The sequence below is a fragment of the Microcaecilia unicolor genome, chromosome 1, assembly GCF_901765095.1.
Source record: "Microcaecilia unicolor chromosome 1, aMicUni1.1, whole genome shotgun sequence".
In the NCBI taxonomy this organism is placed as follows: Eukaryota; Metazoa; Chordata; class Amphibia; order Gymnophiona; family Siphonopidae; genus Microcaecilia; species Microcaecilia unicolor.
The window spans coordinates 246,057,201-246,082,110 of record NC_044031.1 but is presented as its reverse complement, the minus strand read 5'-3'; the positions used below and the strand labels follow the sequence as shown (position 1 = coordinate 246,082,110).

Below are 24,910 nucleotides of genomic sequence, written 5' to 3'. Positions count from 1 at the left end.
CCAAGTGGGCCCTCACCAATGACTTGTAGAGGAGCATCAACACCTCCTTTCTTCTGCTAGTTATACCCCTTTCTATGCAGCCTAGCATCCTTCCTGCCATGGCTGTCGCCTTCTCACATTGTTTATTCACCTTCAGATCCTCGGACACCAACACCCCAAGGTCCCTCTCCTGAGTCGAGCTTACTAATCTCTCCCCTCCTATCCAATATCTCTCTTTCGGGTTTCCGCACCCCAAGTGCATCACACTACACTCCTTGGCAATGTGTCGGGGAGTTTAGCTCTCGGATATTTTTGGACTGTTGGGATTATAAGACATATAATTGGGGTGTGTATTCTGTGTTTAAAAGCTGGGGTGTACCTCGTTTAACTGGAAGTGATGTGTGGGCTGAATGGCGCAGTGAAAGGTTTGAGAGATTGAGTTCTGGGGTCTGTAATGTATGGAAATTATTGAAATAAAGGTATACTTCTTTGGGAAAACAAAGCATTAGGAGCATTAGTTTATTAAAATTTATGAGTTTTTATGCTCCTGGAAAATACAGTGATTCCCCGTTAGAGACAAATTAAATTTTAATTGACAGACCCTTGACCATTCTTCTAATGTTCGGAGATCCTTTCTCATCGTTTCTACTTCCTCCAGGGTATCCACTCTATTGGCTATTTTCATGTCATCCGCAAAAAGGCACACCTTTCCTTCCAACCCTTCAACAATATCACCCACAAATATATTAAACAGAATAGGGACCAGCACCGACCCCTGAGAAACTCCACTGCTCACCTTCCTTTCCTCCGAGCGGATTCCATTTACCACCACCCTCTGCCACCTGTTGATCAACCAGTTTCCTATCCAGTTCACCACTTTTGGTCCTAAGTTCAGCTCTTTCAGCTTATTCACAAGTCTTCTGTGGGGGACAGTATCAAAGGCTTTGCTGAAATCCAAGTAGATTACATCTAGCGGATATACTTCATCCAGTTCTTTGGTCACCCTGTCAAAGAAGTCAATTAGATTTGTTTGACAGGATTTTCCTTTGGTAAAGCCATGATGCCTCGGGTCCTGTAACCCATTGGTTTCTAGAATGTTAACTATCCTTTCTTTCAGCAGCGACTCCATTATTTTTCCTCCCACCAACGTGAGACTTACCGGTCTGTAGTTTCCCACTTCTTCCCTGTCTCCACTTTTGTGAAGAGGGACTACATCCACTCATCTCCAATCCCGTGGAACCTCTCCCGTCTCTAAAGATCTATTAAATAAATCTTTAAGAGCTTCCACCAGTACCTCTCTGAGCTCCTTCAGTATCCTGGGATGTATCCCATCTGGCCCCATAGCTTTGTCCACTTTCTCCAGCTCTTTCTTCTGTAAATGGCGCAGTATCCACTCCATTCCCAGATGTTCCTTCGGCAGCCGACCATGGTCCTTCACCAGGATTTTCCTCCGTGAACACCGAAGAGAAGTAATTGTTTAGTACGTTCGCTTTATCTTCATCACTCTCCACATAGCCATTCTCATCATCTTTCAGTCTCACAATTCCATTCCTATCTTTTCTCCTTTCTCCAATATATCTGAAAAAGGTCTTGTCACCTTTCTTTACATCTTTAGCCATTTTTTCTTCCGCTTGAGCTTTCACTACCCATATTTTCTTCTTCACTTCTTTGAGTTTAATCCGATAATCTTTTCCATGATCCTCTCGTTGCGTTCTTTTGTATTTCTTGAACAAAGCCTCTTTTGCTCTTATTTCAGCTACTTGTTTGGAGATAAATATAGGCTTCTTGCTTCTCTTGTTTTTGTTTACTTTCCTTGCATAAAGATCAGTTGCCATATTTATAGCAGCCTTGAGTTTTGACTACTGATTTTCCACATCTCCTACGCCTTCCCACACTAAGAGCTCCTTCCACAGGTGTTCCCCCATTTTATCAAAATCAGTACATCTGAAATCCAGTACTTTTGAGTTTTGTGCAACTGTACTCCGCCTTTGCCCTTAACAAATGTTTTTGCATCTGTGTCTTGTGTTGGAAGACTGTCTACAACCCTACTTCTCCCTTTCCTGTTGTGACACTGTAGTGGTTTATCTGTTCCTCCACCTTGGCAGTCCTCTTCTTCAATACAAGGGGGCATTCCAAGAAGAGGAGAATGGACAGGACCAATAATTACGTGCATAACTTACAGAATACTGTAATTTACATGTAAAGTGCCATATTTGGGAGTGGAGGAGTGGCCTAGTGGTTAGCACACCAGTCTTGACATCCAGTGTTAGCCAGTTGAAATCCCACTGCTGCTCCTTGTGATCTTGGGTAAGTCATTTAACCCTCCATTGCCTAAGGTACAAATTACATACCCAGTGTACCTGAATGCAGCTCACCTTGAGCTACTACTGAAAAAGGTGTGAGCAAAATCCAAATAAAATAAATTTAGGGGTGCACATTTAGGCCTGCCATTGACATGCAATAACCCCCAAATTCCATACATGGTGCCTTAAGTTGTGCATGTTAATCAGTGCCAATAATTGATACTTAACAATCAATTAGCAGCACTAATTGGCTTTAATTTGAATTTACAAACACAACTTTCTAGGCATATTCTACAACACAGTTTACATAAATTCTCATGTGCGCAGTTGAAAAGGGGGTGTGGAATGGGCGGGTTGTGGGTATTTCAAAAATCTACGTGCATTATTATTATAACTTAGATGCAGGTCAATGGTTTTAGGTGGCCTAAATGGGTGCGTCTAAATTTTAGTCACAAATACGGCGCGGAGGCATAGTCTATAAACTATGTCTAACTTTTGACAGAGTTTATAAAATCACACTAACCGCATGGTTTTTCAGCGCTGATTTTTAAGGAGCCATTTATAGAATTTGGCTCTAAGTGTGCAAGCCAAAACGTAGATGTGTAGATGCCGAATTATGCTAGTATTTTATAACAGAATCTTGACACTCAGATGTCTTCACACAATTAGCGCTCAACACGCTGCATCTAGGCACCTAACTTATGGTGGCCACTTATAGAACTGGCTCCAATGCATATAAATCTGGCCCTATTTGCGCCTATTGTTTGCACACACATCTGTATAAAATTTATTTCCTGCATCAGGTGTAAAAAATATTATTTTACGTGTGCGTTAGAAAACAAAGTGTTGGACTTCAAAGCTTAATTCTAACGTACTGCTGATTTTTATTGTGTTTGAGAAAAATGCTTGGTACATAAGATCTAAAGTTGCTTTGCATAACTGGCAGGAATATAGCTCCGTGTCAATGACTCTGCCGAGTACATCTGGACCAACCTATGTTTAAGCAACACACTGCAATTTAGGCATTTTATTTTGGATCTGCTTCCTCCAAAGCTTTGCTGCGGGGAGGGTCCCTTCTAAGGGTGATTTTGTTGATTCTGTTCAGTTGGTTTTCATTCACATCTAATCCTTGACTTTTAGCTCAGTCAGCGTCCCTATATATATGGAAGAGAAGACATAATAATTTGACAGTAACGAACAAAGATCAGATTACAGTTAAAACAAGGACAGTATCACTAAAGCAGAGCCCCAAATTTCCTCTATTTTAAGAGAGTGTAGGAAATTCTTGAGCCACTGCTCAAACTATTTGGTTACAGTAACATAAAGGAGGATGGGCTTCTTCCAACAAAGAAAGAGGCTTGTTTTGGATCTTAAGGTGTGTTTGGATGTCTGATGTTGAAGAATCAAGGAGTTTCTTTTTTTCTGGGGCTTGCAAGGCCTAGAACATAGGGGGAGGTCTCCCAGGCTGGCTAGGCCTAACCAGGGGAGCTGAAGACAAGTACAGAGCAGAGAGGATCTGGAAGTTGGACATTTCACAATTCAACTTTATTTGATATAGCTCTAAGCTAATAATAGACCTAAGTGGTTCATGCAAATGTTTAAGAGGGGGTAGAAAATGGAGAATACAAAAGGAGGCCTAAGTTACAACAGTATAATAATAAAAATAATAATAATAATAATATTTAAGTAATCATAAAAATAACAAGAAAGAGTAGGAGGGATAGCAGATAGGGAAATGTGATACTAAACAAGACACATCACTGGAAACTGTGAATCAGATTAAGGCTAAGGGGCACCCAAAAAATAGTCAGAGCCATCCTGAATTTGTTTTGTGAGGTTTCTAGATGAATATTCAGAGTCAAATTAATTTCCAGGTGTTTGGAGGATTTTGACCAGCAAAACGTCCAACAAACCCATCCCATGTGTTTGCTCTACAGACCTAGAGGTTGCACCCCAACTGTCTGCCAAATCCGAGTCCCTCCCATGCAGCTGGAAAGAACATTTTAGAGTGGTGAATACATTATTGTGTTTTTTTTTCTTCTGCACCTGGGTGGTTTTGAATAGGAATTATATTGTTGTATTGTTGGGAAAAATGTCACAGGTGCAAACACATCAAGGTACCTTGCCCGGGTGCAGTGAGTGATGAGGTGGCTGCTATTGGAGTATCTATTTAGTGTAGCCGTCTTTGGGGTGAAAGAGATAACTGGGTGAGTCCCAGAGGCCACCTGGGAGAGTGAGTCTAGCCAGAGCCAGAGAGCCAGTCACAAAGAGAAGTGCCTATGTGAAGCTGTGCAGGGACTCAAGAACTGAAGCAAACCAGGAAAATGAGACACCCAATTCTCTTCTGTGTGTATTAGGAACAGTGACTGTGTGCTGCAATTTCACTCATTACATTTTGGTAAGAATATAGTTCATGTTTTGTTTATTTCACTTGATATGAACCTCATATAGTTCACAAAGGTTCCAGTTCGAGTGAGGGAACTTACACAACAGCAAGTAAACGTTTGGTGTAGAATGGGTATAAGTGGATCAATTTTTCACTCTTTCAAAAAGTACAAAGACCAGGGGACACTCAATTAAATTGCATGGAAATACTTTTAAAACAAATAGGAGAAATATTTTTTCACTCAAAGAATAGTTAAGCTCTAGAACTTGCTGCTGGAGGATGTGGTAACAGTGGTTAGTGTATCTAGGTTTAAAAAAGGGTTGGACAAATTCATGGAGGAAAAGTCCATAGTCTATTATTGAGATGGACATGGGGGAAGCCACTGTTTGCTCTGGTATTGGTGGTATAAAATGTTGCTACTAATTGGGTTTCTGCCAGGTACTTGTGACCTAGATTGGCCACTGTTGGAAACAGGATACTGGGCTAGATGGGCCATTAGTCTGACCCAGTATAGCTATTCTTATGTTCTTTTTTAAGGAGATCGTCGTTACGCTCATGCCGAGCCTCTGCGCTTCAGGCTCCACTGGCTACCTGTAAAGGAGCGCATCACTTTTATGCTATGCTCCTTAACCCACAAAATCATCTATGGGTTGGCTCCTGAGTACATGGTCCCATTGATCGACCTTCCTTCCAGGAATGCCACGCCTGCTGCACGGACGCAACCTACACTTCCCAACTTGTAAGGGAGTCAAGTACAAAAGGATTTTTACCTCTTCCTTCCGCTACTGGGGCCCTAAATCCTGGAACGCTCTCCCGCAGCACCTTAAAGCACAAGTGGACCACGGCCTTTTCAAGAAGCTGCTGAAAACCCACTTCTTTACTAAAAGCTACACCCCTAGTTACTCCGCAATATGATAACCCCCTCCTGATCCCCATCCTGCTCTGCCTTCTGCTGCTAGTTATTTTTTTCCCACCGTTTATCCTCTGTCTCCTCTGCACTGTCTTTTAGCTTGTTTGTATATCTGCCTAATTTTTGTAAGCCACATTGTGCCTGCATGAGTGGGAAAATGTGGGATATAAATGCACAAACAAACAATAAATAAATAAATACCCTTCATGAGTGAAGAGACCTGCAAAGAGTTACTATGAAGGAGCCACATTTGTATTTGGAAGGATCAGGAATCGCCTATGCAACAATGTCACATTTGGAAAGGCATCAATGAATCGTGAGCTTGCTATTGACACTCACTTACACTTAGAGGGCACCCAATCAATTTCAATTTTGGGATCAATTCCAGAGCTGTGGTGGTAAAGATAACTGATTACACTGACACAGTCAGGGTACAGTAAAAAGTGAATCTGTGAAAAAAGAGCCAGGATTTCAAAAGTGTTTTTGAAGTTACAAGCTATAGCCGAAAATTAAGCCTGTGAACACAGTTTCAGAGGTTCAAAGGAGCTCAGATAAGTTTAATATTTGTATGAGAAATGTTTTCTGTACTGTTCTAGTAAAAAAAGAAGTGAAAATATTGTTACTGCAAATTCTTTTTTGTAATTGTAGATTTACCATTCTTTACATGCAATTTTCTATGCTGTTGAAGCAAATTTAAATAAAATTGTATATGTTTTGTTTCCATCCCAACCTCTTTGTCCTACTCTTTGTGGCCAAACAGGATTAGTCATTGTCAGAAGGCTGGGACTGTGGGGAAAAGACTAGGCCTTTGCCCCACATCACCAAGCCTTGTTATAGCGCGTGTGAGAAGAGCCATAAAAAGAACACAGTGAAGGTGACAAGATGGATGATGCAAAACAAACTTCTACCGGACTCAGAAAAAAGTTCACAGCAAGAGTTTATTTTTAAAAAACTGGACTCAACACGAGTCATGTTTCGGCCATTCAGGCCTGCCTCAGGAGTCTCTGTATGGCAAAGTACTATTGGTTCTCATAAGGAGAGTCTTGTGCAAACACTGGATTTCCCTAACAACACCTTAGGAAAATGGAGAAAGAAAACTTCTGAGCTTCTTGATGAGAGTGTGAGCGTCACTGTTCTCAAAGCATGAAACAGCCGAAACACGACTCGTGTCGGGTCCAGTTTTTTAAAAATAAACTCTTGCTGTGAACTTTTTTCTGAGTCCAGTAGAAGTTAGTTTGGCGTCATCCATCTTGTCAACTTCGCTGTGTTCTTTTCTTGGTTTCTCCATCGAGAAGAGCCATAAAGTCATCTTTACACCATGATGGGAATGAGGATGCTCTGGTTCACCTGAGGGATTCAGATCACCCAAACCAAAGGCATACTTTTCTGTGTGTATGTGCGCAAAAATGGAGTTACCACCCGGCTACCACGTGGCTCTTGCGGTAATTTCAATTTTTGCGCACGTCCGATACATCCAAAAATATTTTTGGATGCATGTATTGGCGCATGCGAAGTGGCATTTCACATGCATTGGTCATTACCTCCTGGTTACCGCGTGAGACTTTACCACTAGGTCAATGACTGGCAGTAAGGACTTAGGCCCAATATGGACGCGCGGCAATTTTCATTTTGTAGCACGTCCATTTTCGGCAAAAATAAGGAAAGCCATTTTTTACAGGTGCGATGAAAAATGATTCTGTGCGCCCCCAAAACACTCCACTACCGCCGGCCATTTTTCAGCACACTTTTGTAAAAGGGCTTCTAAGATAAGTGCAAAAATTGAACCGCATAAAAAGCAGGCCTGTGTTATTGCGGTTCATCTTATGTACTTACTCCCAGATTCTCTATAGTGCGCCTAGAGATCTGTGCCTAAATCGGCGCAGATTCTATAATAATGTGCGTAATTTAACAAGCTTATCAAGCTAATGAACGCTGATAACAGTGCTTAACAAGAAGTAATTGGAATTGATTAGAATTTAGACGCACAATTCGCCAAGCGTATTCTGTAATGATGTGCGCTGAACTTCTAACATATGCAGGCAAAAAGGGGCACAGTTATGGTTGGGCAAACGGGCATTTCGTGGGCATTTCAAAATTTACGTGCCTAGTTATAGAATATGGCCCAATGCTCCTAAATCTACTCACTGGGATTTATGCCATGTTTTAGTTGGGTAAATGGATGCGTGTAGATTTAGGCGCTGTAATATGAACTAAGCATAATCTGTAATCGGCGCCTGATTATAGAATTTGCTTAGCCGTAACTGATTTCAGTGCCAATTTTTTAGGCACTATATATAGAATCTCCTCCTTAGAGGCTGAATATTGCACTGAACCGTATAAGTTTTAGCGGCCAACACACAGCAGGATATTCAATGCCAGTGTCCAGACATGGCCCGGCACTGAATATCTGGTAATACAGCCAGCAGCGGAAATAAAAACACTGATGGTGCTGGATGAATATTGGCCAGCCTGTGTTTTGAAAAAATTAGAGTTGATACTACTCGCAAGACTGAAAATTTTCTTACATCAAGAGGTTCTACTGTTTCTGATACCAGATAATGCCAGATAAGATCTTTGTGATCATATTTATCTGTATTTTACACCTGAAGCAGGCAGAAGCAAAAACATAGCAATGTCGAGTTTTATGAAATCTATGCAATGTTTTTATAGGTTATAAGACAATGTTTGGTTTATTCTGCTAATTTTACTTTGCGTGCTTGCTCTTATATTAAATGGTTCAACTTCTAAGCTGCAAATAATTAAAACTGCTTGGGAGAAGGGTGGGAAGTATTTTATATACAAGGACACATGGCAAAATAAGTCTTGAGCTAAGTGAGTCAGAAGTTTATAGAACAAATGTTTTGACTCGCATTAAAAAAACAGTGAGGCTTTGTTTAATAACAGGTCATGTTTTTAAAAATGCCACTGCACCATGCCACTTCTTACTTTTTCAGTTAAAGAACCACATCACAATATTTCAGCTAAAGTACTTTCTTGCAACATTGGCCACAGTGGACTGCTTAGCAGATTCAGTAAAAAAAGAACCATTTCAGGCTATAATAATAAGGATATTTTAAAATAAGAATGCAAAGCTGACAGCACCTGAACACTTTTCTGAAATTTAATAAAACAAGTAGGGAAAGCATGTAGAGCGTGACTCATGATATTCTTACCAACTCCTTTGGGTGTGTTGTGGGTTTTGTGTGTGAATTGAGTAGCATTATATTCAGCAGAATAGGGCTGTTTGAATTCTCAGTGCTGTTATCAATTTACTACTACTACTACTTATCATTTCTATAGTGCTACTAAATGTACGCAGCGCTGTACACTTGAACATGAAGAGACAGTCCCTGCTCGACAGAGCTTACAATCTAATTAGGACAGACAAACAGGCCAAACAAGAGATAAGGGAATATTGAGGATGATAAAATAAGGGTTCTGAACAAGTGAACAAGGGTTAGGAGTTAAAAGCAGCATCAAAAAGGTGGGCTTTTAGCTTAGATTTGAAGACGGTCAGAGATGGAGCTTGACGTACCGTCTCAGGAAGTCCCAAGCAGTATCTCCACTGCTAGCCCCTTTAGAGTGAGCCAGCCAATAGTAAGAAGTTGTCTACTTTTTCAGCAGCAGCAGTTAAACAGCCATGAGGTCCATCCAAGTTATGGCCTCCAGTTGAACGTATGTGCTTCCTGTACCTGCCACAAAGACAACCTGAAAGGCACCAGAAATTTCCAGAAAGGAGTAGAACTGTGAAGAACAGTTGAGAAGTCTCTGGAAACTGAGGAAAGGATAGAAGGGCCCTATGATAAACAGGAGGGAGGGTCTGGTGGCAGCAGTAACCTCCCTCATACCCCCCTCCCCAATTATATAAGCCCATCCAGACACCCTAATTTGTCTTAGGTCCCATTTCCCACTTCTGACCTGCAGTTCACAGGGAGATCCCTTTATGCCAAGCCTGCAGCAGCGGACCTGAATGAAGAATTAATATGCTACAGCCTCATGTCTTAGCATTACAAAGGCACTTGTTTATACAGAAAGTTATTGACTAAGGCCAAACAGCAGGACCTGAAAAGTTGGTGGCTTGTGTAGTGTGGAACCTCTACACCCTTCACAGTCTATAAGAAGAGAGAAGGAATTCATCCCTTGGTTTCTGTTATGTCATCTAGGTGCCTTGCATCTAAAACTTAAGGATGCAGGTACCACCTAGAGCAGAAGGAGGTAATTTCTAATATAAACTGATAACAATATCCTTATTGAGCCAACAAGTCTGTCATCAAGCTGCCTTAAAAGATGTGTTTATTATCTGTCTTCAGCACTGACAATATTGATCATCTATAGCTACGTAATGCAAGTTTCCACATTAGGAGTTACTGACCAGGAAAGGAATCTAGGTGTCATTGCTGATGATACATTGAAACCCTCTGCTCAGTGTACCGCAGCGGCTAAGAAAGCAAACAGAATGTTAGGAATTATTAGGAAAGGAATAGAAAACAAAAATGAGGACGTTGTAATGGCTTTGTATCACTCCATGGTGCAACCGCTCTTTGAATATTGTGTGCAGTTCTGGTCACCACATCACAAAAATGATATGGTGGAATTAGAAAAGGTACAGAGAAGGGTGATGAAAATGATAAAGGGGATAGGATGACTTCCCTATGAGGAAAGGCTAAAGCAGCTAGGGTTCTTCAGCTTGAAGAGACGTCTGAGGAGAGATATGATAGAGGTCCATAAAATAATGAGTGCAATGGAACGGATAAACGTGAATTGACTGTTTACTCTTTCCAAAAATACTAGGACTAGGGGGCACACAATGAAACTACAAGTAGTAAATTTTAAATGAATTGGAGAAAATATTTCTTCTCTCAACTTGTAATTAAACTCTGGAATTTGTTGCCAGAGAATGTGGTAAAAAGCAGTTAGCTTAGCGGGTTTTAAAAAGGGTTTGGATAGCATCATAAAAAAAGTCCATAAGCCATTATTAAAATGGACTTGGGAAAAATCCACTGCTTATTTCTAGGATAAGCAGCATAAAATGTATTGTACTGTTTTGGGATCTTGCCAGGTACCTGTGACCTAGATTGGCCACTGTTGAAAACAGGATGCTGGGCTTGATGGACCTTCGGCTTGTCCCAATATGGCAATACATATATACTTATGGTTATTGAGAACAACATGTGTGAGACCCTCTACCCATCTGTTGAGCTGGTCTCAAATGTAAAAGGAGATGCTAGGGTCCATCTTAGGAGTCAGCATTCAAGTAAAAAGATCTAGGCTTCATTGTAGACAGTATGCTGAAATCTTTTGCCCAGTGTGTGGTGGCAGCCAAAAATACTAGGAATTATTAGGAAAGGGATGGTAAATAACACCAAGAATATCACAATGCTTTTGTTTGCTCCATAGTGCAACTTCAACTTGAGTTTTGTTTTCAATTCTGGTTGCTGTATCCCAAAAATCATACAGCAGAATTAGAAAAGGTTCAAAGAAGAGCAACCAAATGGTAAAGGCAGTGGCATACCTAGCTTGCTTGCCACCTGGGGCACCCTCACCTCTGAAGCGTATCACCCCCACCTTCTTTCTAGCAAGTGAGTGCACATAGCAGTCATGAGCTGTCATCAGCTCCACAAGTTCCCCACCCCAGAAAAGGAAGTAACGTCAGAGGGGGCAGCGGACCAGCAGAGCTGACAGCTGCATGACTGCTCCATGCACCCCCCTTGTTGCCTGCACCCAGGGTGGACCACCCCCATCACCTCACCCTTGATACGCTACTAAATAAAGGGGATGGAACTCCTCTTATATGAGGAAAGGCTAAAGAGGTTAGGGCTCTTTGGCTTGGAAAACAGACTGCTGAGGGGGGATATGATTGAGGTTTACAAAATCTTGAGTGGTTTTGAATGGGTAAAAGTGAACCGATTTTTCACTCCTTCAAAAAGTACAAAGACCAATGAAATTACATGAAAATACTTTTAAAACAAATAGGAGGAAATATTTTTTTTCATAAAAGGATAGTTTAGCTGTGGAACTCGATGCCAGAGGATGTGGTAACAGTAGTTAGTGTATCTGAACTTAAAAAAAGGTTTGGACAAGTTCCTGGAGGAAAGGTCTGCTATTGAGATAGACATGGGGAAAACCAGTGCTTGCTCCAGGATTGATAGCATGGAATGTTGCTACTATTTGGATTTCTGCCAGGTACTTGTGACTTAGATTGGCCACTGTTGGAAGCAGGATACTGGGCTAGATGGACCTTTGGTCTGATGCAGCATGGTTATTTTTATGTTCTTATAAGAAATTCTGTTTGCTGCTAGAGGAGAGGGAATAACACTATATATAATTGGGCATATGCTAAAGTACCTGCATCTGTTATCTTATCAGCTGAAGGAACAGTACAGTTTGTGGTTCAGAAAGCAAGACTTTGTGTGGACAGCCTCTTAGGATAAATTCTAGTTCTGGATTTGTCTCTCAACTACAAATAAGAACATGCTCCCCTGCCCCACCACAATAGGCTTATACTAGGTGGCCTAGGCAGCCACCTAGGCTCATATATATATATATTTTTTTGTTTTGTTACATTTGTACCCCGCGCTTTCCCACTCATGGCAGGCTCAATGCGGCTTACATGGGGCAATGGAAGATTAAGTGACTTGCCCAGAGTCACAAGGAGCTGCCTGTGCCTGAAGTGGGAATTGAACTCAGTTCCTCAGGACCAAAGTCCACCACCCTAACCACTAGGCCACTCCTCCACTTGAAGAAAGAGTTACAATTGCACGTGCTGTACTTGTGGGTTGGGGGGGAAGAGGTAGGAATGGTGGTATAGTTTGCAGGAGATATTTTTGGTGAGTTGGGGCAGTTTGTAGGTAGGTTTTAAGGATGTGGCACTTTGCAGGATGGTGGTCCAATTGTGGAGCTAGGGCAATAATGTGGAGGCAGTTTTTTGGGGAGTAGAGTATTTTTTGGATGGTGGGATGGTTAGCAGGTTGGTGGGACAGTTCTGGGGAGACGTTTTTGGGGTAGAGTAGTTCGCAGAGTGTGGTAGGGCAGTTGAAAGGGGTAGTTTTGGGGGTGGGGCAGTTTGCAGGGGGGTGGGGCACTTGTGTGTAGAGGTATTTTTTGAGTATGGGGTAGAATCTAGGGTAATGGGGAAGTTGCAAGGTTAGCTTTGGGAATGGGGTGGTTGTAGGGGCTATAGTTTGGGTGTGGGACAATTTCTGGGGTGGTGGGGCAGTAGCAGGGAGTAGATTTTGGGTGTGAAATAGTCTACAGAGTCATATGACATTGGTGGGGGCAATCTGCGAGATAGTGGTAAAGTTGCAGGGAACAATTTGTAGAGTTTTGGCTAAGTTTAACAGGATACGTTTGGGGGTAAGGGCAGTTGTGCGATGGAAACAGCTAGAGGAATACCTTTCAGGGGTGGAGCAGTTTGTGGGGTGGTGGGATAATTGTGGAGGGTATTTTTAGGGAGAGGAGAATTTTGTGCAGAGGGTATTTTGGGTGGGGTGGGGTAGTTTGGGGGGTTGGGAGAGTTGAGAGCAGGGAGAGTGGGAGAAGCAGTTTGAAAGAAGGAATTCCCTAAATGCTATATTTCACTGTATGTAGCTATCTATGCTACAGAAGTTGGAATTCCTTTTCCCATAGAAAAGCATAGAGTCATTTTTTGTGGGGGGAGGGGAGGGAAGGGAGATTTCTCTGGAACCTCCAGTCTGATTTGATCCAATTTGTGAACTCAATACGCCTTTTTGCCAGTTCTTCCCTCACACCAAGTTTCAGACAGACGGACACATAGACATTCTAGACCCATTTTCTACAATTCTTTCCAGCTTCAGTTGAGTTGGGAAGAACATTAAAAATGGCCCTTTCTAGCTTAAGAGCTGAGCTTGCATGTTCCCCTACAAAGTCACAAATTCTGACTACCGTTTCACAGAGGTCTCTATCGGCCAACTTCCTAAAACATCAGGTGTGTTTTTACAGCTAAAGATCCACTACAGAGATGAATCTGAGAAACTCTGCATTAACATAAGGAGGGAGGGGAGAGTTCAGCCAAGTTTTTGTAAAGTTTCTTCTGGCTTCATTTCAAGATAATCAGCAATCTGTTCCCCTCTTCTCTCCCCCCCCCCCCCCCCCCAAACTGCCTTTTAATTTTCTTTTTCTCAGGACCCCAAAGGCTTGCATTCTACAGTACTTCAGCAAAACAACCCATGCAAGGAACGTCAAGTGATCTGCGAAACTGTTGCCCTTTGCACCACTAGTCGGCCCCAGGGCCTATCTTGAGCAGTTATGAGGTCAGATGAGAGAGAGCAACACAGATTAAACAAAATATATCCCAAACTGCTAGCCAGTGAAATGTTCCTCCTGTGCCTTTTAAGCCTCAGTCTGATTATCATCTCTGTTGTTAAGGCTGGAAAAGAGCTGTCAGGTTTCAGTTACAGCTCTGCATTCAGGCAGTATTAAATGCAAAAGCTTTCTAAGAGTGTAAGGCCATAATGTTGGTGGGCTGGCAATGGTACATATGCTGTGCAATCTGTCAGGGCAGCTCTTGCAAGTAAATCACTGCACCTACGTATATGTATAAAACAAGCTGCAGTATTCAGATACTAAAGAAGCAGCCTTTTCAACTATTGGCCCTTTGTTATTGAATAAACTTCCATCCTGTATATTGTTATCCACCAAGGACATTTGGATTGAGCGGAATAAAAGTTTAAAATTAAAAAAAAAGTCTTAATTTAATGCAATTTTAGAATTTGTTTTCCGCATTAACCGTAAAGTTAAAGGCGGAAGACAGACTAAAGAACATACTACATTGTACAATTAACGTTATAACTTCAAGTCATATATAAAACCATCCAATTAACAGGTAACATTGTAAAAGTAAGGTTGAACTTAACCAAACAAATGAATAGATATAACTAGGCACCACTGTAATATGAGTAGATGTAACATATGAATAGATGAATAGGCAACATTATACAAGTTGTGTTCAGGTTAGTTGTTTACAGAGATAAGAATAGCTATAGTTTATAGATTTACACCATAAGATGCAACATTATAATGTGAATTATAACTGATTTCACCAAGTTCAAGAAGTAGTTGAAAACATATTTATTCTAACAAGCTTATGTATCTTGTTACTGAACAAATAGATTTCTTATAAAACAAAGCACAGGTGTTTTGTTTATTGAGGTATCATTTTATGTTTTGATTTTTGTATGTTTTTTTTATTTGTACCCCGTGCTTTCCCACTCATGGCAGGCTCAATGCGCCTTACATATTATATACAGGTACTTATTTGTACCTGGGGCAATTGAGGGTTAAGTGACTTGCCCAGAGTCACAAGGAGCTGACATCTAGTTAACAGGCAGGCTAGAAATAAATAAATAAAAATGCACCGCCCAGTTAAGTCATGGGAGCACAGCACAATTAGTCCTGGATGTCTGTCATGTTCCAGACAACTGACTCTCTTTTTAAAACAAAGAAAAGTCATTTCCATGTTCCTAGGTCTTGCACATCTATTCCAGAAAATTTTCTTTTGCTCTGCCCACAGAATGAGACAGGTCCCTCTTGCATGCATGGTTTCTCGCCCTGGAGATGGCTGCATGCATGTTTCTGAAGTGTTAAAACCTTCAGTGCATGGATTGAAAGAAAGGTGAATTCATCCAGCTTAATGAGCTTATCTCCTTCACTGGGCTTATTTAGACTGATATTCAGTGCCAGTGGTTACAAGGATTTAATTTCCATTATAAAAGATATATTTCTGTCTGACAAATGAAACTGCACAGCACTAACACTATGTCATGGTATAGAACTGAAAAACAAGATAACATTTCACTCAATGTTATGACTAGGCTAAGAGGAAATGTCTTTCTAAATGTTTCAGTTTTATATAGTTCCAGATCTCCACTTTGTATACACCTCTATAAAGTATTGGTCCTTTTGAATCTCTTGGACTTTATTGTCTGGACTTCAAAAAATGTTATTTCATGTGCCTTCATTTAAATTTTCTCCCTCTACAGATAACTGATGTACTCACATGTCCTAAGTAACAGTGTTACAGTGGTCATAAAAAGTCTATACCTCCTTAATACGTTCACATTTTCAACTTTTGTTGCCTTTTAGCTTAGAAGTAAAATGCTTTTAATATGTTTGCTCCCTATGGGGTAGGATGGGATTGGGATTTGATATACTACTACTACTTAACATTTCTAAAGCGCTACCAGGGTTACGCAGCGCTGTACAATTTAACACAGAGGACAGTCCCTGCTCAAAGGAGCTTACAATCTAAAGGACAAAAAGTGCAGTCAATCAAATTGGGGCAGTCTAGATTTCCTGAATAGAAGTATAATGGTTAGGTGCCGAAGGCGACATTGAAGAGGTGGGCTTTGAGCAAGGATTTGAAGATGGGCAGGGAGGGGGCTTGGCGTATGGGCTCAGGGATTTTATTCCAAGCATAGGGTGAGGCGAGGCAGAAAGGGCGGAGCCTGGAGTTGGCGGTGGTGGAGAAGGGTACTGAGAGGAGGGATTTGTCCTGTGAGCGGAGGTAGGAGCGTAAGGGGAGATGAGGGTAGAGAGGTAATGAGGGGCTGCAGATTGAGTGCATTTGTAGGTAAGTAGGAGAAGCTTGAACTGTATGCGGTACCTGATCGGAAGCCAGTGAAGTGACTTGAGGAGAGGGGTGATATGAGCATATTGGTCTAGGCGGAAGATAAGACGCGCAGCAGAGTTCTGAACGGATTGAAGGGGGGACAGATGGTTAAGTGGGAGGACAGTGAGGAGTAGGTTGCAGTAGTCAAGGCGAGAGGTAATGAAAGAGTGGATGAGAGTTCGGGTGGTGTGCTTTTCTATCTCCCCACATCCTACCCAGCAGCCAAGTGAAAAATGTATTTAAAAAATCCCTAGAAAATGAGATAAAACACAGACTATCCTGTTTTGATAAGTGTCCCTCTCCTTGTACTACTATATCAATCATAAATACTTTAAGCTTTACTGTAACCAAACTTCTTCAAAAGCACTGGCTCTACCTCTACATGTTGGCTGGATAAGTTCAGAAATTCCTGTTGGTTCACTCTGCTGGATAGTGTATCTCAAAGCAATGATCAAAAAGCACAGATGAGCAGTCAAAAGAAGTTTGGAACAAAGTTGGGAAAAGGTACAGATCAGGGGGTGGGCATAAGAAAATTGTGAAGTCCTTTAATATCCCCCAGAGGATGGGCAGGATGAATATTAAGAAGTGGAACGTGTATGGCAGCACCAAGACTCTATCTCAATCACAGTATACCTAACTAGATGACAAGGAGGAAACTGATCAAGGAAGCAACTGAGAGGCCAGTGGCAACTTTGAAAGAGCTAGAGGCTTCCATGGCCAGAGCTGGTCAAAGTGTGTACATGGAAACATTATCCCAATCACTCCACAAATCTAGCAAAAGAAAGCACATCATGAATTTTCTTTGAAGCATGCAAAGGAGCAATGAGGAGCAGGGCCGCCGAGAGGGGGGGACAGGGGGGACAAAATTCCCGGGGCCCGGGCCCCTTCCACCCGAACCCCTGCCAGCAGAAGTGCTGTCTTCTGTTCTGACTCCGGCGTGCGCGGCCCACACAGACGCGCTCCTCTCAGCTGATCTTCGCTGTACTCTGCAGGCCGTCTGTGCGTCTGACGTGCAGGACGTCAGATGCACAGAAATCCTGCAGAGTACAGCGAAGATCAGCTGAGAGGAGCGCATCTGTGTGGGCCGCTCACGCAGGAGTCAGAAGACAGCACTTCTGCTGGCGGGGGTTTGGGTGGAAGGGGCCTGGCCCGGTGGCGGAGACGGGTGGGACTGTGGCACTGGGCCCCCCTCAGTAGGGGGGGTGATGACAATCTGGGGGGGGTGGCAGTGGGGGCCGGGGGCCCGGGGGCGGCCTTGTCCCGGGCCTGGTCCAGTCTCTCAGCGGCCCTGATGAGGAGATACTGTAGCCATATGACAAACCAGGTTGTGGTTGTATAAACTAAAAGAGAACTTTTTGGACTAAATGTAAAGCTTAACTTTTGACATAAAATCAATAGATCACATCACTCACAGAACACTATCCCTACTGTGAAGCATAGCGGTAGCATCATCATGTTTTGGACATGCTTTTCATCAGCAGGGACTGGGCATTTGTCAAAAGAAACAATGAATGGAGAAAAGTGCAGAAAAAACCTTGAGGAAAGCCCTCTACCATCTGCAAGAAAACTGAACCTGGGAGAGAAGTTCACGTTTCAGGACAATGACCCAAAGCACACAGCCAAAGTTACAATGGAATGACTAAGGAACAAAAGGGTAGATGCCTTTGAGTGGCCAGTCAGAACCCCAGTACAAAATCTATGACATGATTGGATTGCTATCCATCAACCATCCCCCATGGAACTTGACAGAGATTGAGCAGTTATTTAAACACCCGGCTTTACTTGCTCTTGAAGATGCTTCCACCAAGTATTTTCTGGCAGACAGGGGTGGAGACTTATCCAACTGTTGCATTTTAGGGTTCACTGAGTTATATGTCTTCTTCCTAATAAGCACATTTCCCCAAAATGTTTGGAGTATGGTATGCTGATGAGAGGAAAAAGCACATAATTTAAATGTATGTATGTCTAATTCACTGATACACCAGAATGTGAAAAAGGTTTACGAGAATATATACTTTTATAGCCACTGTATGTGTGTTTCACCATTCTACTACATAGAGAAAAACAACAATAACAATTTATATAACTTTACAGGACTAGTTTGTTAGGATTTTATTCTTAAAATCTTGAAAGTGTTTATGAGTATTCATGAAAACTATTCCTCAACTGGACATTCAAAAGTGGGATTCATGATCATACATGCTCCTCTGGAGTGGAGAAGTAGCCTAGAGGTTAGTACAGTGATCTTTGGGAACTTGAGTTCAATTTCCACTACAGATCCTTGTGACTCTGGGCAATTCACTTGACCCTCCATCTCCCCACTTTGATTGTAACCACAGAAAGGCAGTATATACCAAATCCCATTCCCTCCTGTAATCATACAATAAGCAAATTCTGTTTTAGACTGGCAAAGAGCTACAAAATAGAGCTGAAAGCTGATTGTACAAACAGTCAATGTGAAGCATCATGCACAACATCAGGAAAAAGACTAAGACAAATACCGTATTTTTCGGACTATAAGACGCACCGGACCATAAGACGCACCTAGGTTTTAGAGGAGGGAAATAGGAATTTTGACTATAAGCCGCACCTTTTTTCCTCTAAAACCTAGGTGCTCCGGTGCGTCTTGTCCGAATCTCTCCTGTTTCCAGGGTCCGCCCGTCTCCCTCCCTCCCGCCCACCGAGTTCCGAGATCCCCCGTCCGCCCTCCCTCCAAGATCCCCCGCCTGCCCGCCCGCCCTCCGAGTTCCGAGGTCCCCCTCCCTCCCTTCTGAGTTCTAAAAGTAATTTTACCGAGTCGGGGCAGCAGCAGAAGCGAAAACCATGCAGACTCAGCACGTCACTCTTCCCTTCTGTCTCTCTCAGCTCTGGTCCCGTCCTCAAACAGGAAATGAGAGCGGGACCAGAGCTGAGAGAGACAGAAGGGAAGAGTGATGTGCCGAGTCTGCATGGTTTTCGCTTCTGCTGCTGCCCCGACTAGGTAAAATTACTTTTAGAACTCAGAAGAAGGGAGGGAGGGGGATCTTGGAACTCGGAGGGAGGGAGGGCGGACGGGCAGGGGATCCCAGAACTTGAATTTCTCTACCTTCGGACTAAAAGACGCACCCCCTGTTTTCCTCCCAAATTTGGGGGGAAAAAGTGCGTCTTATAGTCCGAAAAATACGGTATGTAAAGCTCTGATCACTCTGAAGGTGCTTATATGAACTATGAAATACAGAACAAAAGGCAACATTTTAACTTTCTGCAGTTTGCCCTGTTGGATTTGAGCCTTGATGGCTTGGAATTCAAACACTGTATAACCAGTTGTCCAAAAGACTCCATTTTCCAAGGGCGGAGACTGAGATGAAAGGGATCACATTCCAGTCACACTTACAGATGGGAGCAACGATTGCTTCAGAACAACCTCACAATGTGAAAACAGAATGTTCTAATATAGAACTTGCTCCCATTAGTTGTTAGGAGACAAGGAGGTAAATGGAAATAAAAAAAAACACAAAGGGAGTGGAAGTAGTGAATAAGGGGAAGAAACAAAAGGGGGAAATATAAAATGTAACACCAAAACAAACAAACTAAGAAATCAAAAACAGGAAATATCAGAAAGGGGAGTGAAAGGGTAACCTACCTCTCCTCTCGATTCTGACCCACGCACACTCGCCCCCCGTGGCGAGGAGTAGGATTGCTGCAGGAACGTTGGCGGACTTGAAAGCCTATTCCACAGCTGGTGCTACAGGGTGACCATGAGGTCCAGGGGGTCCAACCTCCATTCCTGTTGGAATGAAAATGCAAGAGTTTAGTCAAGACTATGGTGCACAATTCAATAAAGGACAAACTTTGCAGATTTGTATCACTACCTATTTCTGCCAGAACAAAGTTTAAAGTACAATGACCTTTAAGGCAACAGGACCTTTAGCCCACCCTTCTTTGTAGGATAAGGTAGACTAGACATATCTATGTGAAACTTTAGGTCTCTCAAACACGCAAGAATCGGGTCTAGAATTTCCAAAATCATAACCTCTACAGTTTGGAACCAACTTTGTTCTTTGGGGTAGGAATCCAATAATCAGGGACTTAGGAAGGGCCTGGAGACTTAGTTTTTTCGGTGCTTTGCCACAGATTTTGTTAAATGTATCATTAGGCTCTCTGCTCATGATTTTATTAACTGCATCTTTTACATTGCATGTTTTTTATTTGTTCATTGCCTTGTTGTCACTTTCAGGAAGGGCTGTCTATAAATTGTTAAATTGAATGAATGTCTAAGGAATGACTGATGTTAGCAAGTATATTAGGAAGAAGTTGTATAGTTGTTGGAAAAAAATTTGATTGAAATGGACGATTTAACCAGTATTATAATGATGTGTTCAAGACACTATTGTATTAATTGCTATTCAATAAATTGCATTTAACTTACTGGACTGTTTTATCTCACAACCTGCGCCTCTGTGATTTTTTGATAATTTGACACAGATGTTCTGTGTTAATTAGAAAGGAGAATGACATCCTTGACCTCTAATGGTTCCCATCAAGAGCTGGATGGCTTCAAAGCACTGCATGCCTCTATCAAAGTTGATAACACAAGTGGGTTAATGGTATTCATGTTCCTGGAGTGATAAAACTCTGTATTCCAATTTATTACTACAGTCTTGCTCCTTTATCCTTCTGAAGACCTGGCTAAGGCACGATGCGCACTAAATGAAACGGAATACTGTTAAGTTCAGCGGAAGGAAAATGATCTTTGATCTTATTACTAAGAAATCAATGGAGCATAATTTGTGGTATTAATCCATAAGTGATCTTAAGTAAGAGACAACCCATCTTAAATAACTCTCTTGCCTCAATAGAGAGCCAATGCAATTTCACAATACAGGGTTTAATTTTATCAGATTTCTTTAAAGAGATCAAACGGGTTGCCACATTGGGGGATGTTTACTAAAGTTCAGTAAATGTTTGCAGTATGTGCAAAACTTAATATGTGGTAAATGTTGGGGGCGTGGCCATCTGATCCACATTTACCACACAGGACAAGTACCACATGGATCTGCATTACATTTATTTATTTATTTATTGTACGCTTATATCCCACATTTTCCCACTCATGCAGGCACAATGTGGCTTACAGAAAGTTAAGTAAAATTATAAAGTAGGCAACTTAGAGAAGTATACAAGGAGGAGACAGGGCAACAGGATCTAACAGTTTGAAACTAAATAGGGCAAGGGTCAGGAGGGTGTATCAATCAGCAGTGACAAGTGGGGAGTAAGTCCTGGCAAAGAAGTAGGTCTTCAACAACTTCTTGAAGAGGGTGTGATCCGCTTGAGTTTTAAGGTGTTGCGGGAGAGCATTCCAGTGTTTAGGACTATAGTGGCGGAAGGACGAGGCAAAAATCTACATGCTTCATCAGATAGCGGGGCTGCACCTGTGCTTTTCGTCAAGGCATTCTACTTCAGTCTCAGCACTGGCTCAGTGACCTGATCCTCCCCCCTCTTGATTCACACTATGATTCCCCCCCCCCAAAAAAAAAAATCATTTGCTTACACCTGATCTAAGCCTAGAATTTCCCCTATCAAAGGTCCCCCTATGAACCTTCCTCCTCCCAAACTTCCCTGCTTGGAGGGGGTTGGGGCTTGGATGGGGGGGGGGATGCTTGGGAGGATCGGGGCTTAGATCAGGGGATTGTCATATGATTAGGTGGGGGGGGGTCATGCTGTCTTTTGTTTTTTTGGGTTACAGCTGCATAAACTGCTGCTCGTAACATGGATGCACTTAACACCATTTATTTATTTAAAAATATTTATCTACCACCTTATCCCTAGGTGGTTTCCAGAGTTACATACATAAAAACAACAAAACCTAACATATAAACACTTAGCTTTCTTCATTAAAACGGAACACGAGCTGATGTAAAGAATCAAAGCATTAGCTAAACCCAAATCTTAATAAAATGCTGCTACAAACAGCTGCATCTTAAGAAGCTTTTTAAATTGAGCCTCATTGCTACACAATGGCAAATGTCCTGTGAGAGCATTCCATAGCTGAGTGCCAGCAACAGTAAATGAAGTGGTTCTAGTTTCTACATAACAGGCTTGCAGGAAATGATCTAAAGGCAGCCGCATAGCATTTTCAGATCTCAGGGATCTCTTTGGGTGATACACTTCTAAAACCTGTTGGAGGTAAAAAAGGAGCAATAGCATAAATAGTGCCATTAAGTTTGCCTACACTATTAGCAGTAGTGACAGGGAGTAATTCCATAACTGGAATCTAAAGGTTGGGCTTCGTATTCTATAATGGAATGATAGTCATCTAAGTTTCATTATGGAATACTAGCATCCCAATATAGACACACCTAACGTTTAGGAACCCAAACTTATGCCAGCCATAGATCTGGCGTACTGCAACTATCTAAATATGCCAGGTACCCACGTAACTTACTGTATTCTGTAAGTTATACATGTAAGTGGGAGCCCCTCCTACCTTCCGCCCATACATACTCCCCCTTGCAAATAGGCACTGTGCAAGATACCTACCTAGTTACAAAATAGTGCCTAGGTAGTATTACGTGCATACATATGCACGTACAGTGGTGGAAATAAGTATTTGATCCCTTGCTGATTTTGTAAGTTTGCCCACCGACAAAGACATGAGCAGCCCATAATTGAAGGGTAGGTTATTGGTAACAGTGAGAGATAGCACATCACAAATTAAATCCGGAAAATCACATTGTGGAAAGTATATGAATTTATTTGCATTCTGCAGAGGGAAATAAGTATTTGATCCCCCACCAACCAGTAAGAGATCTGGCCCCTACAGACCAGGTAGATGCTCCAAATCAACTCGTTACCTGCATGACAGACAGCTGTCGGCAATGGTCACCTGTATGAAAGACACCTGTCCACAGACTCAGTGAATCAGTCAGACTCTAACCTCTACAAAATGGCCAAGAGCAAGGAGCTGTCTAAGGATGTCAGGGACAAGATCATACACCTGCACAAGGCTGGAATGGGCTACAAAACCATCAGTAAGACGCTGGGCGAGAAGGAGACAACTGTTGGTGCCATAGTAAGAAAATGGAAGAAGTACAAAATGACTGTCAATCGACAAAGATCTGGGGCTCCACGCAAAATCTCACCTCGTGGGGTATCCTTGATCATGAGGAAGGTTAGAAATCAGCCTACAACTACAAGGGGGGAACTTGTCAATGATCTCAAGGCAGCTGGGACCACTGTCACCACGAAAACCATTGGTAACACATTACGACATAACGGATTGCAATCCTGCAGTGCCCGCAAGGTCCCCCTGCTCCGGAAGGCACATGTGACGGCCCGTCTGAAGTTTGCCAGTGAACACCTGGATGATGCCGAGAGTGATTGGGAGAAGGTGCTGTGGTCAGATGAGACAAAAATTGAGCTCTTTGGCATGAACTCAACTCGCCGTGTTTGGAGGAAGAGAAATGCTGCCTATGACCCAAAGAACACCGTCCCCACTGTCAAGCATGGAGGTGGAAATGTTATGTTTTGGGGGTGTTTCTCTACTAAGGGCACAGGACTACTTCACCGCATCAATGGGAGAATGGATGGGGCCATGTACCGTACAATTCTGAGTGACAACCTCCTTCCCTCCGCCAGGGCCTTAAAAATGGGTCGTGGCTGGGTCTTCCAGCACGACAATGACCCAAAACATACAGCCAAGGCAACAAAGGAGTGGCTCAGGAAGAAGCACATTAGGGTCATGGAGTGGCCTAGCCAGTCACCAGACCTTAATCCCATTGAAAACTTATGGAGGGAGCTGAAGCTGCGAGTTGCCAAGCGACAGCCCAGAACTCTTAATGATTTAGAGATGATCTGCAAAGAGGAGTGGACCAAAATTCCTCCTGACATGTGTGCAAACCTCATCATCAACTACAGAAGACGTCTGACCGCTGTGCTTGCCAACAAGGGTTTTGCCACCAAGTATTAGGTCTTGTTTGCCAGAGGGATTAAATACTTATTTCCCTCTGCAGAATGCAAATAAATTCATATACTTTCCACAATGTGATTTTCCGGATTTAATTTGTGATGTGCTATCTCTCACTGTTACTAATAACCTACCCTTCAATTATGTGCTGCTCATGTCTTTGTCAGTGGGCAAACTTACAAAATCAGCAAGGGATCAAATACTTATTTCCACCACTGTATATGCTGGTATTCTAAACAGGCACGTGTGTATCATGTGTGTAAATGTTAGTACCTTTGTGTGCGGTAATGTACCCTGTGCGGTCAGTGCTGGCCACACCCCATCCCCACCCATTGCCTGCCCTGTTCCCTTCCCAACCCGGGATGTTTACCATACTGGCTGCTTTTAGCATGCAGTAGACATTAATGCTGGTCAGCACACTTTAATACCTGAGCTAACTGCTTAGTACACTTTAGTAAACAGACCTCTCAATGTGAACAAGTACATACTACTGCATATACGGAAAAAACATTCTAACTACACATGATGCTGGGTTCCATATGAGAAGCCACCACCTAGGAAAGGGGCCTAGCAGGCTTATTTTCAAAAGAGAAGGGCGCCCATCTTTTAACACAAATCGCAAGATGGGCATCCTTCTCCCAAGGTTGCCCAAATCGGCATAATCAAAAGCCAATTTTGGGCGTTCTCAACTGCTTTCCGTCGCGTGGAGACGACCAAAGTTCACAGGGGCGTGTCGGAAGCATAGCGAAGGCGGGACTGG

General features: G+C 42.5%; 1 protein-coding gene across 3 annotated transcripts in view; it reads right to left on the bottom strand.

Moving 5' to 3' along the window:
* SEMA5A (semaphorin 5A) overlaps positions 1 to 24,910 on the bottom strand; it is a 976,513-nt gene that overhangs the window by 167,059 nt on the left and 784,544 nt on the right. For all 3 annotated transcript variants that reach the window (XM_030205332.1, XM_030205321.1, XM_030205342.1), the window contains one exon: positions 19,828 to 19,971. In XM_030205332.1, the coding sequence (XP_030061192.1) occupies positions 19,828 to 19,971 (144 nt within the window). The remainder of the gene's footprint in view (positions 1 to 19,827; positions 19,972 to 24,910) is intronic.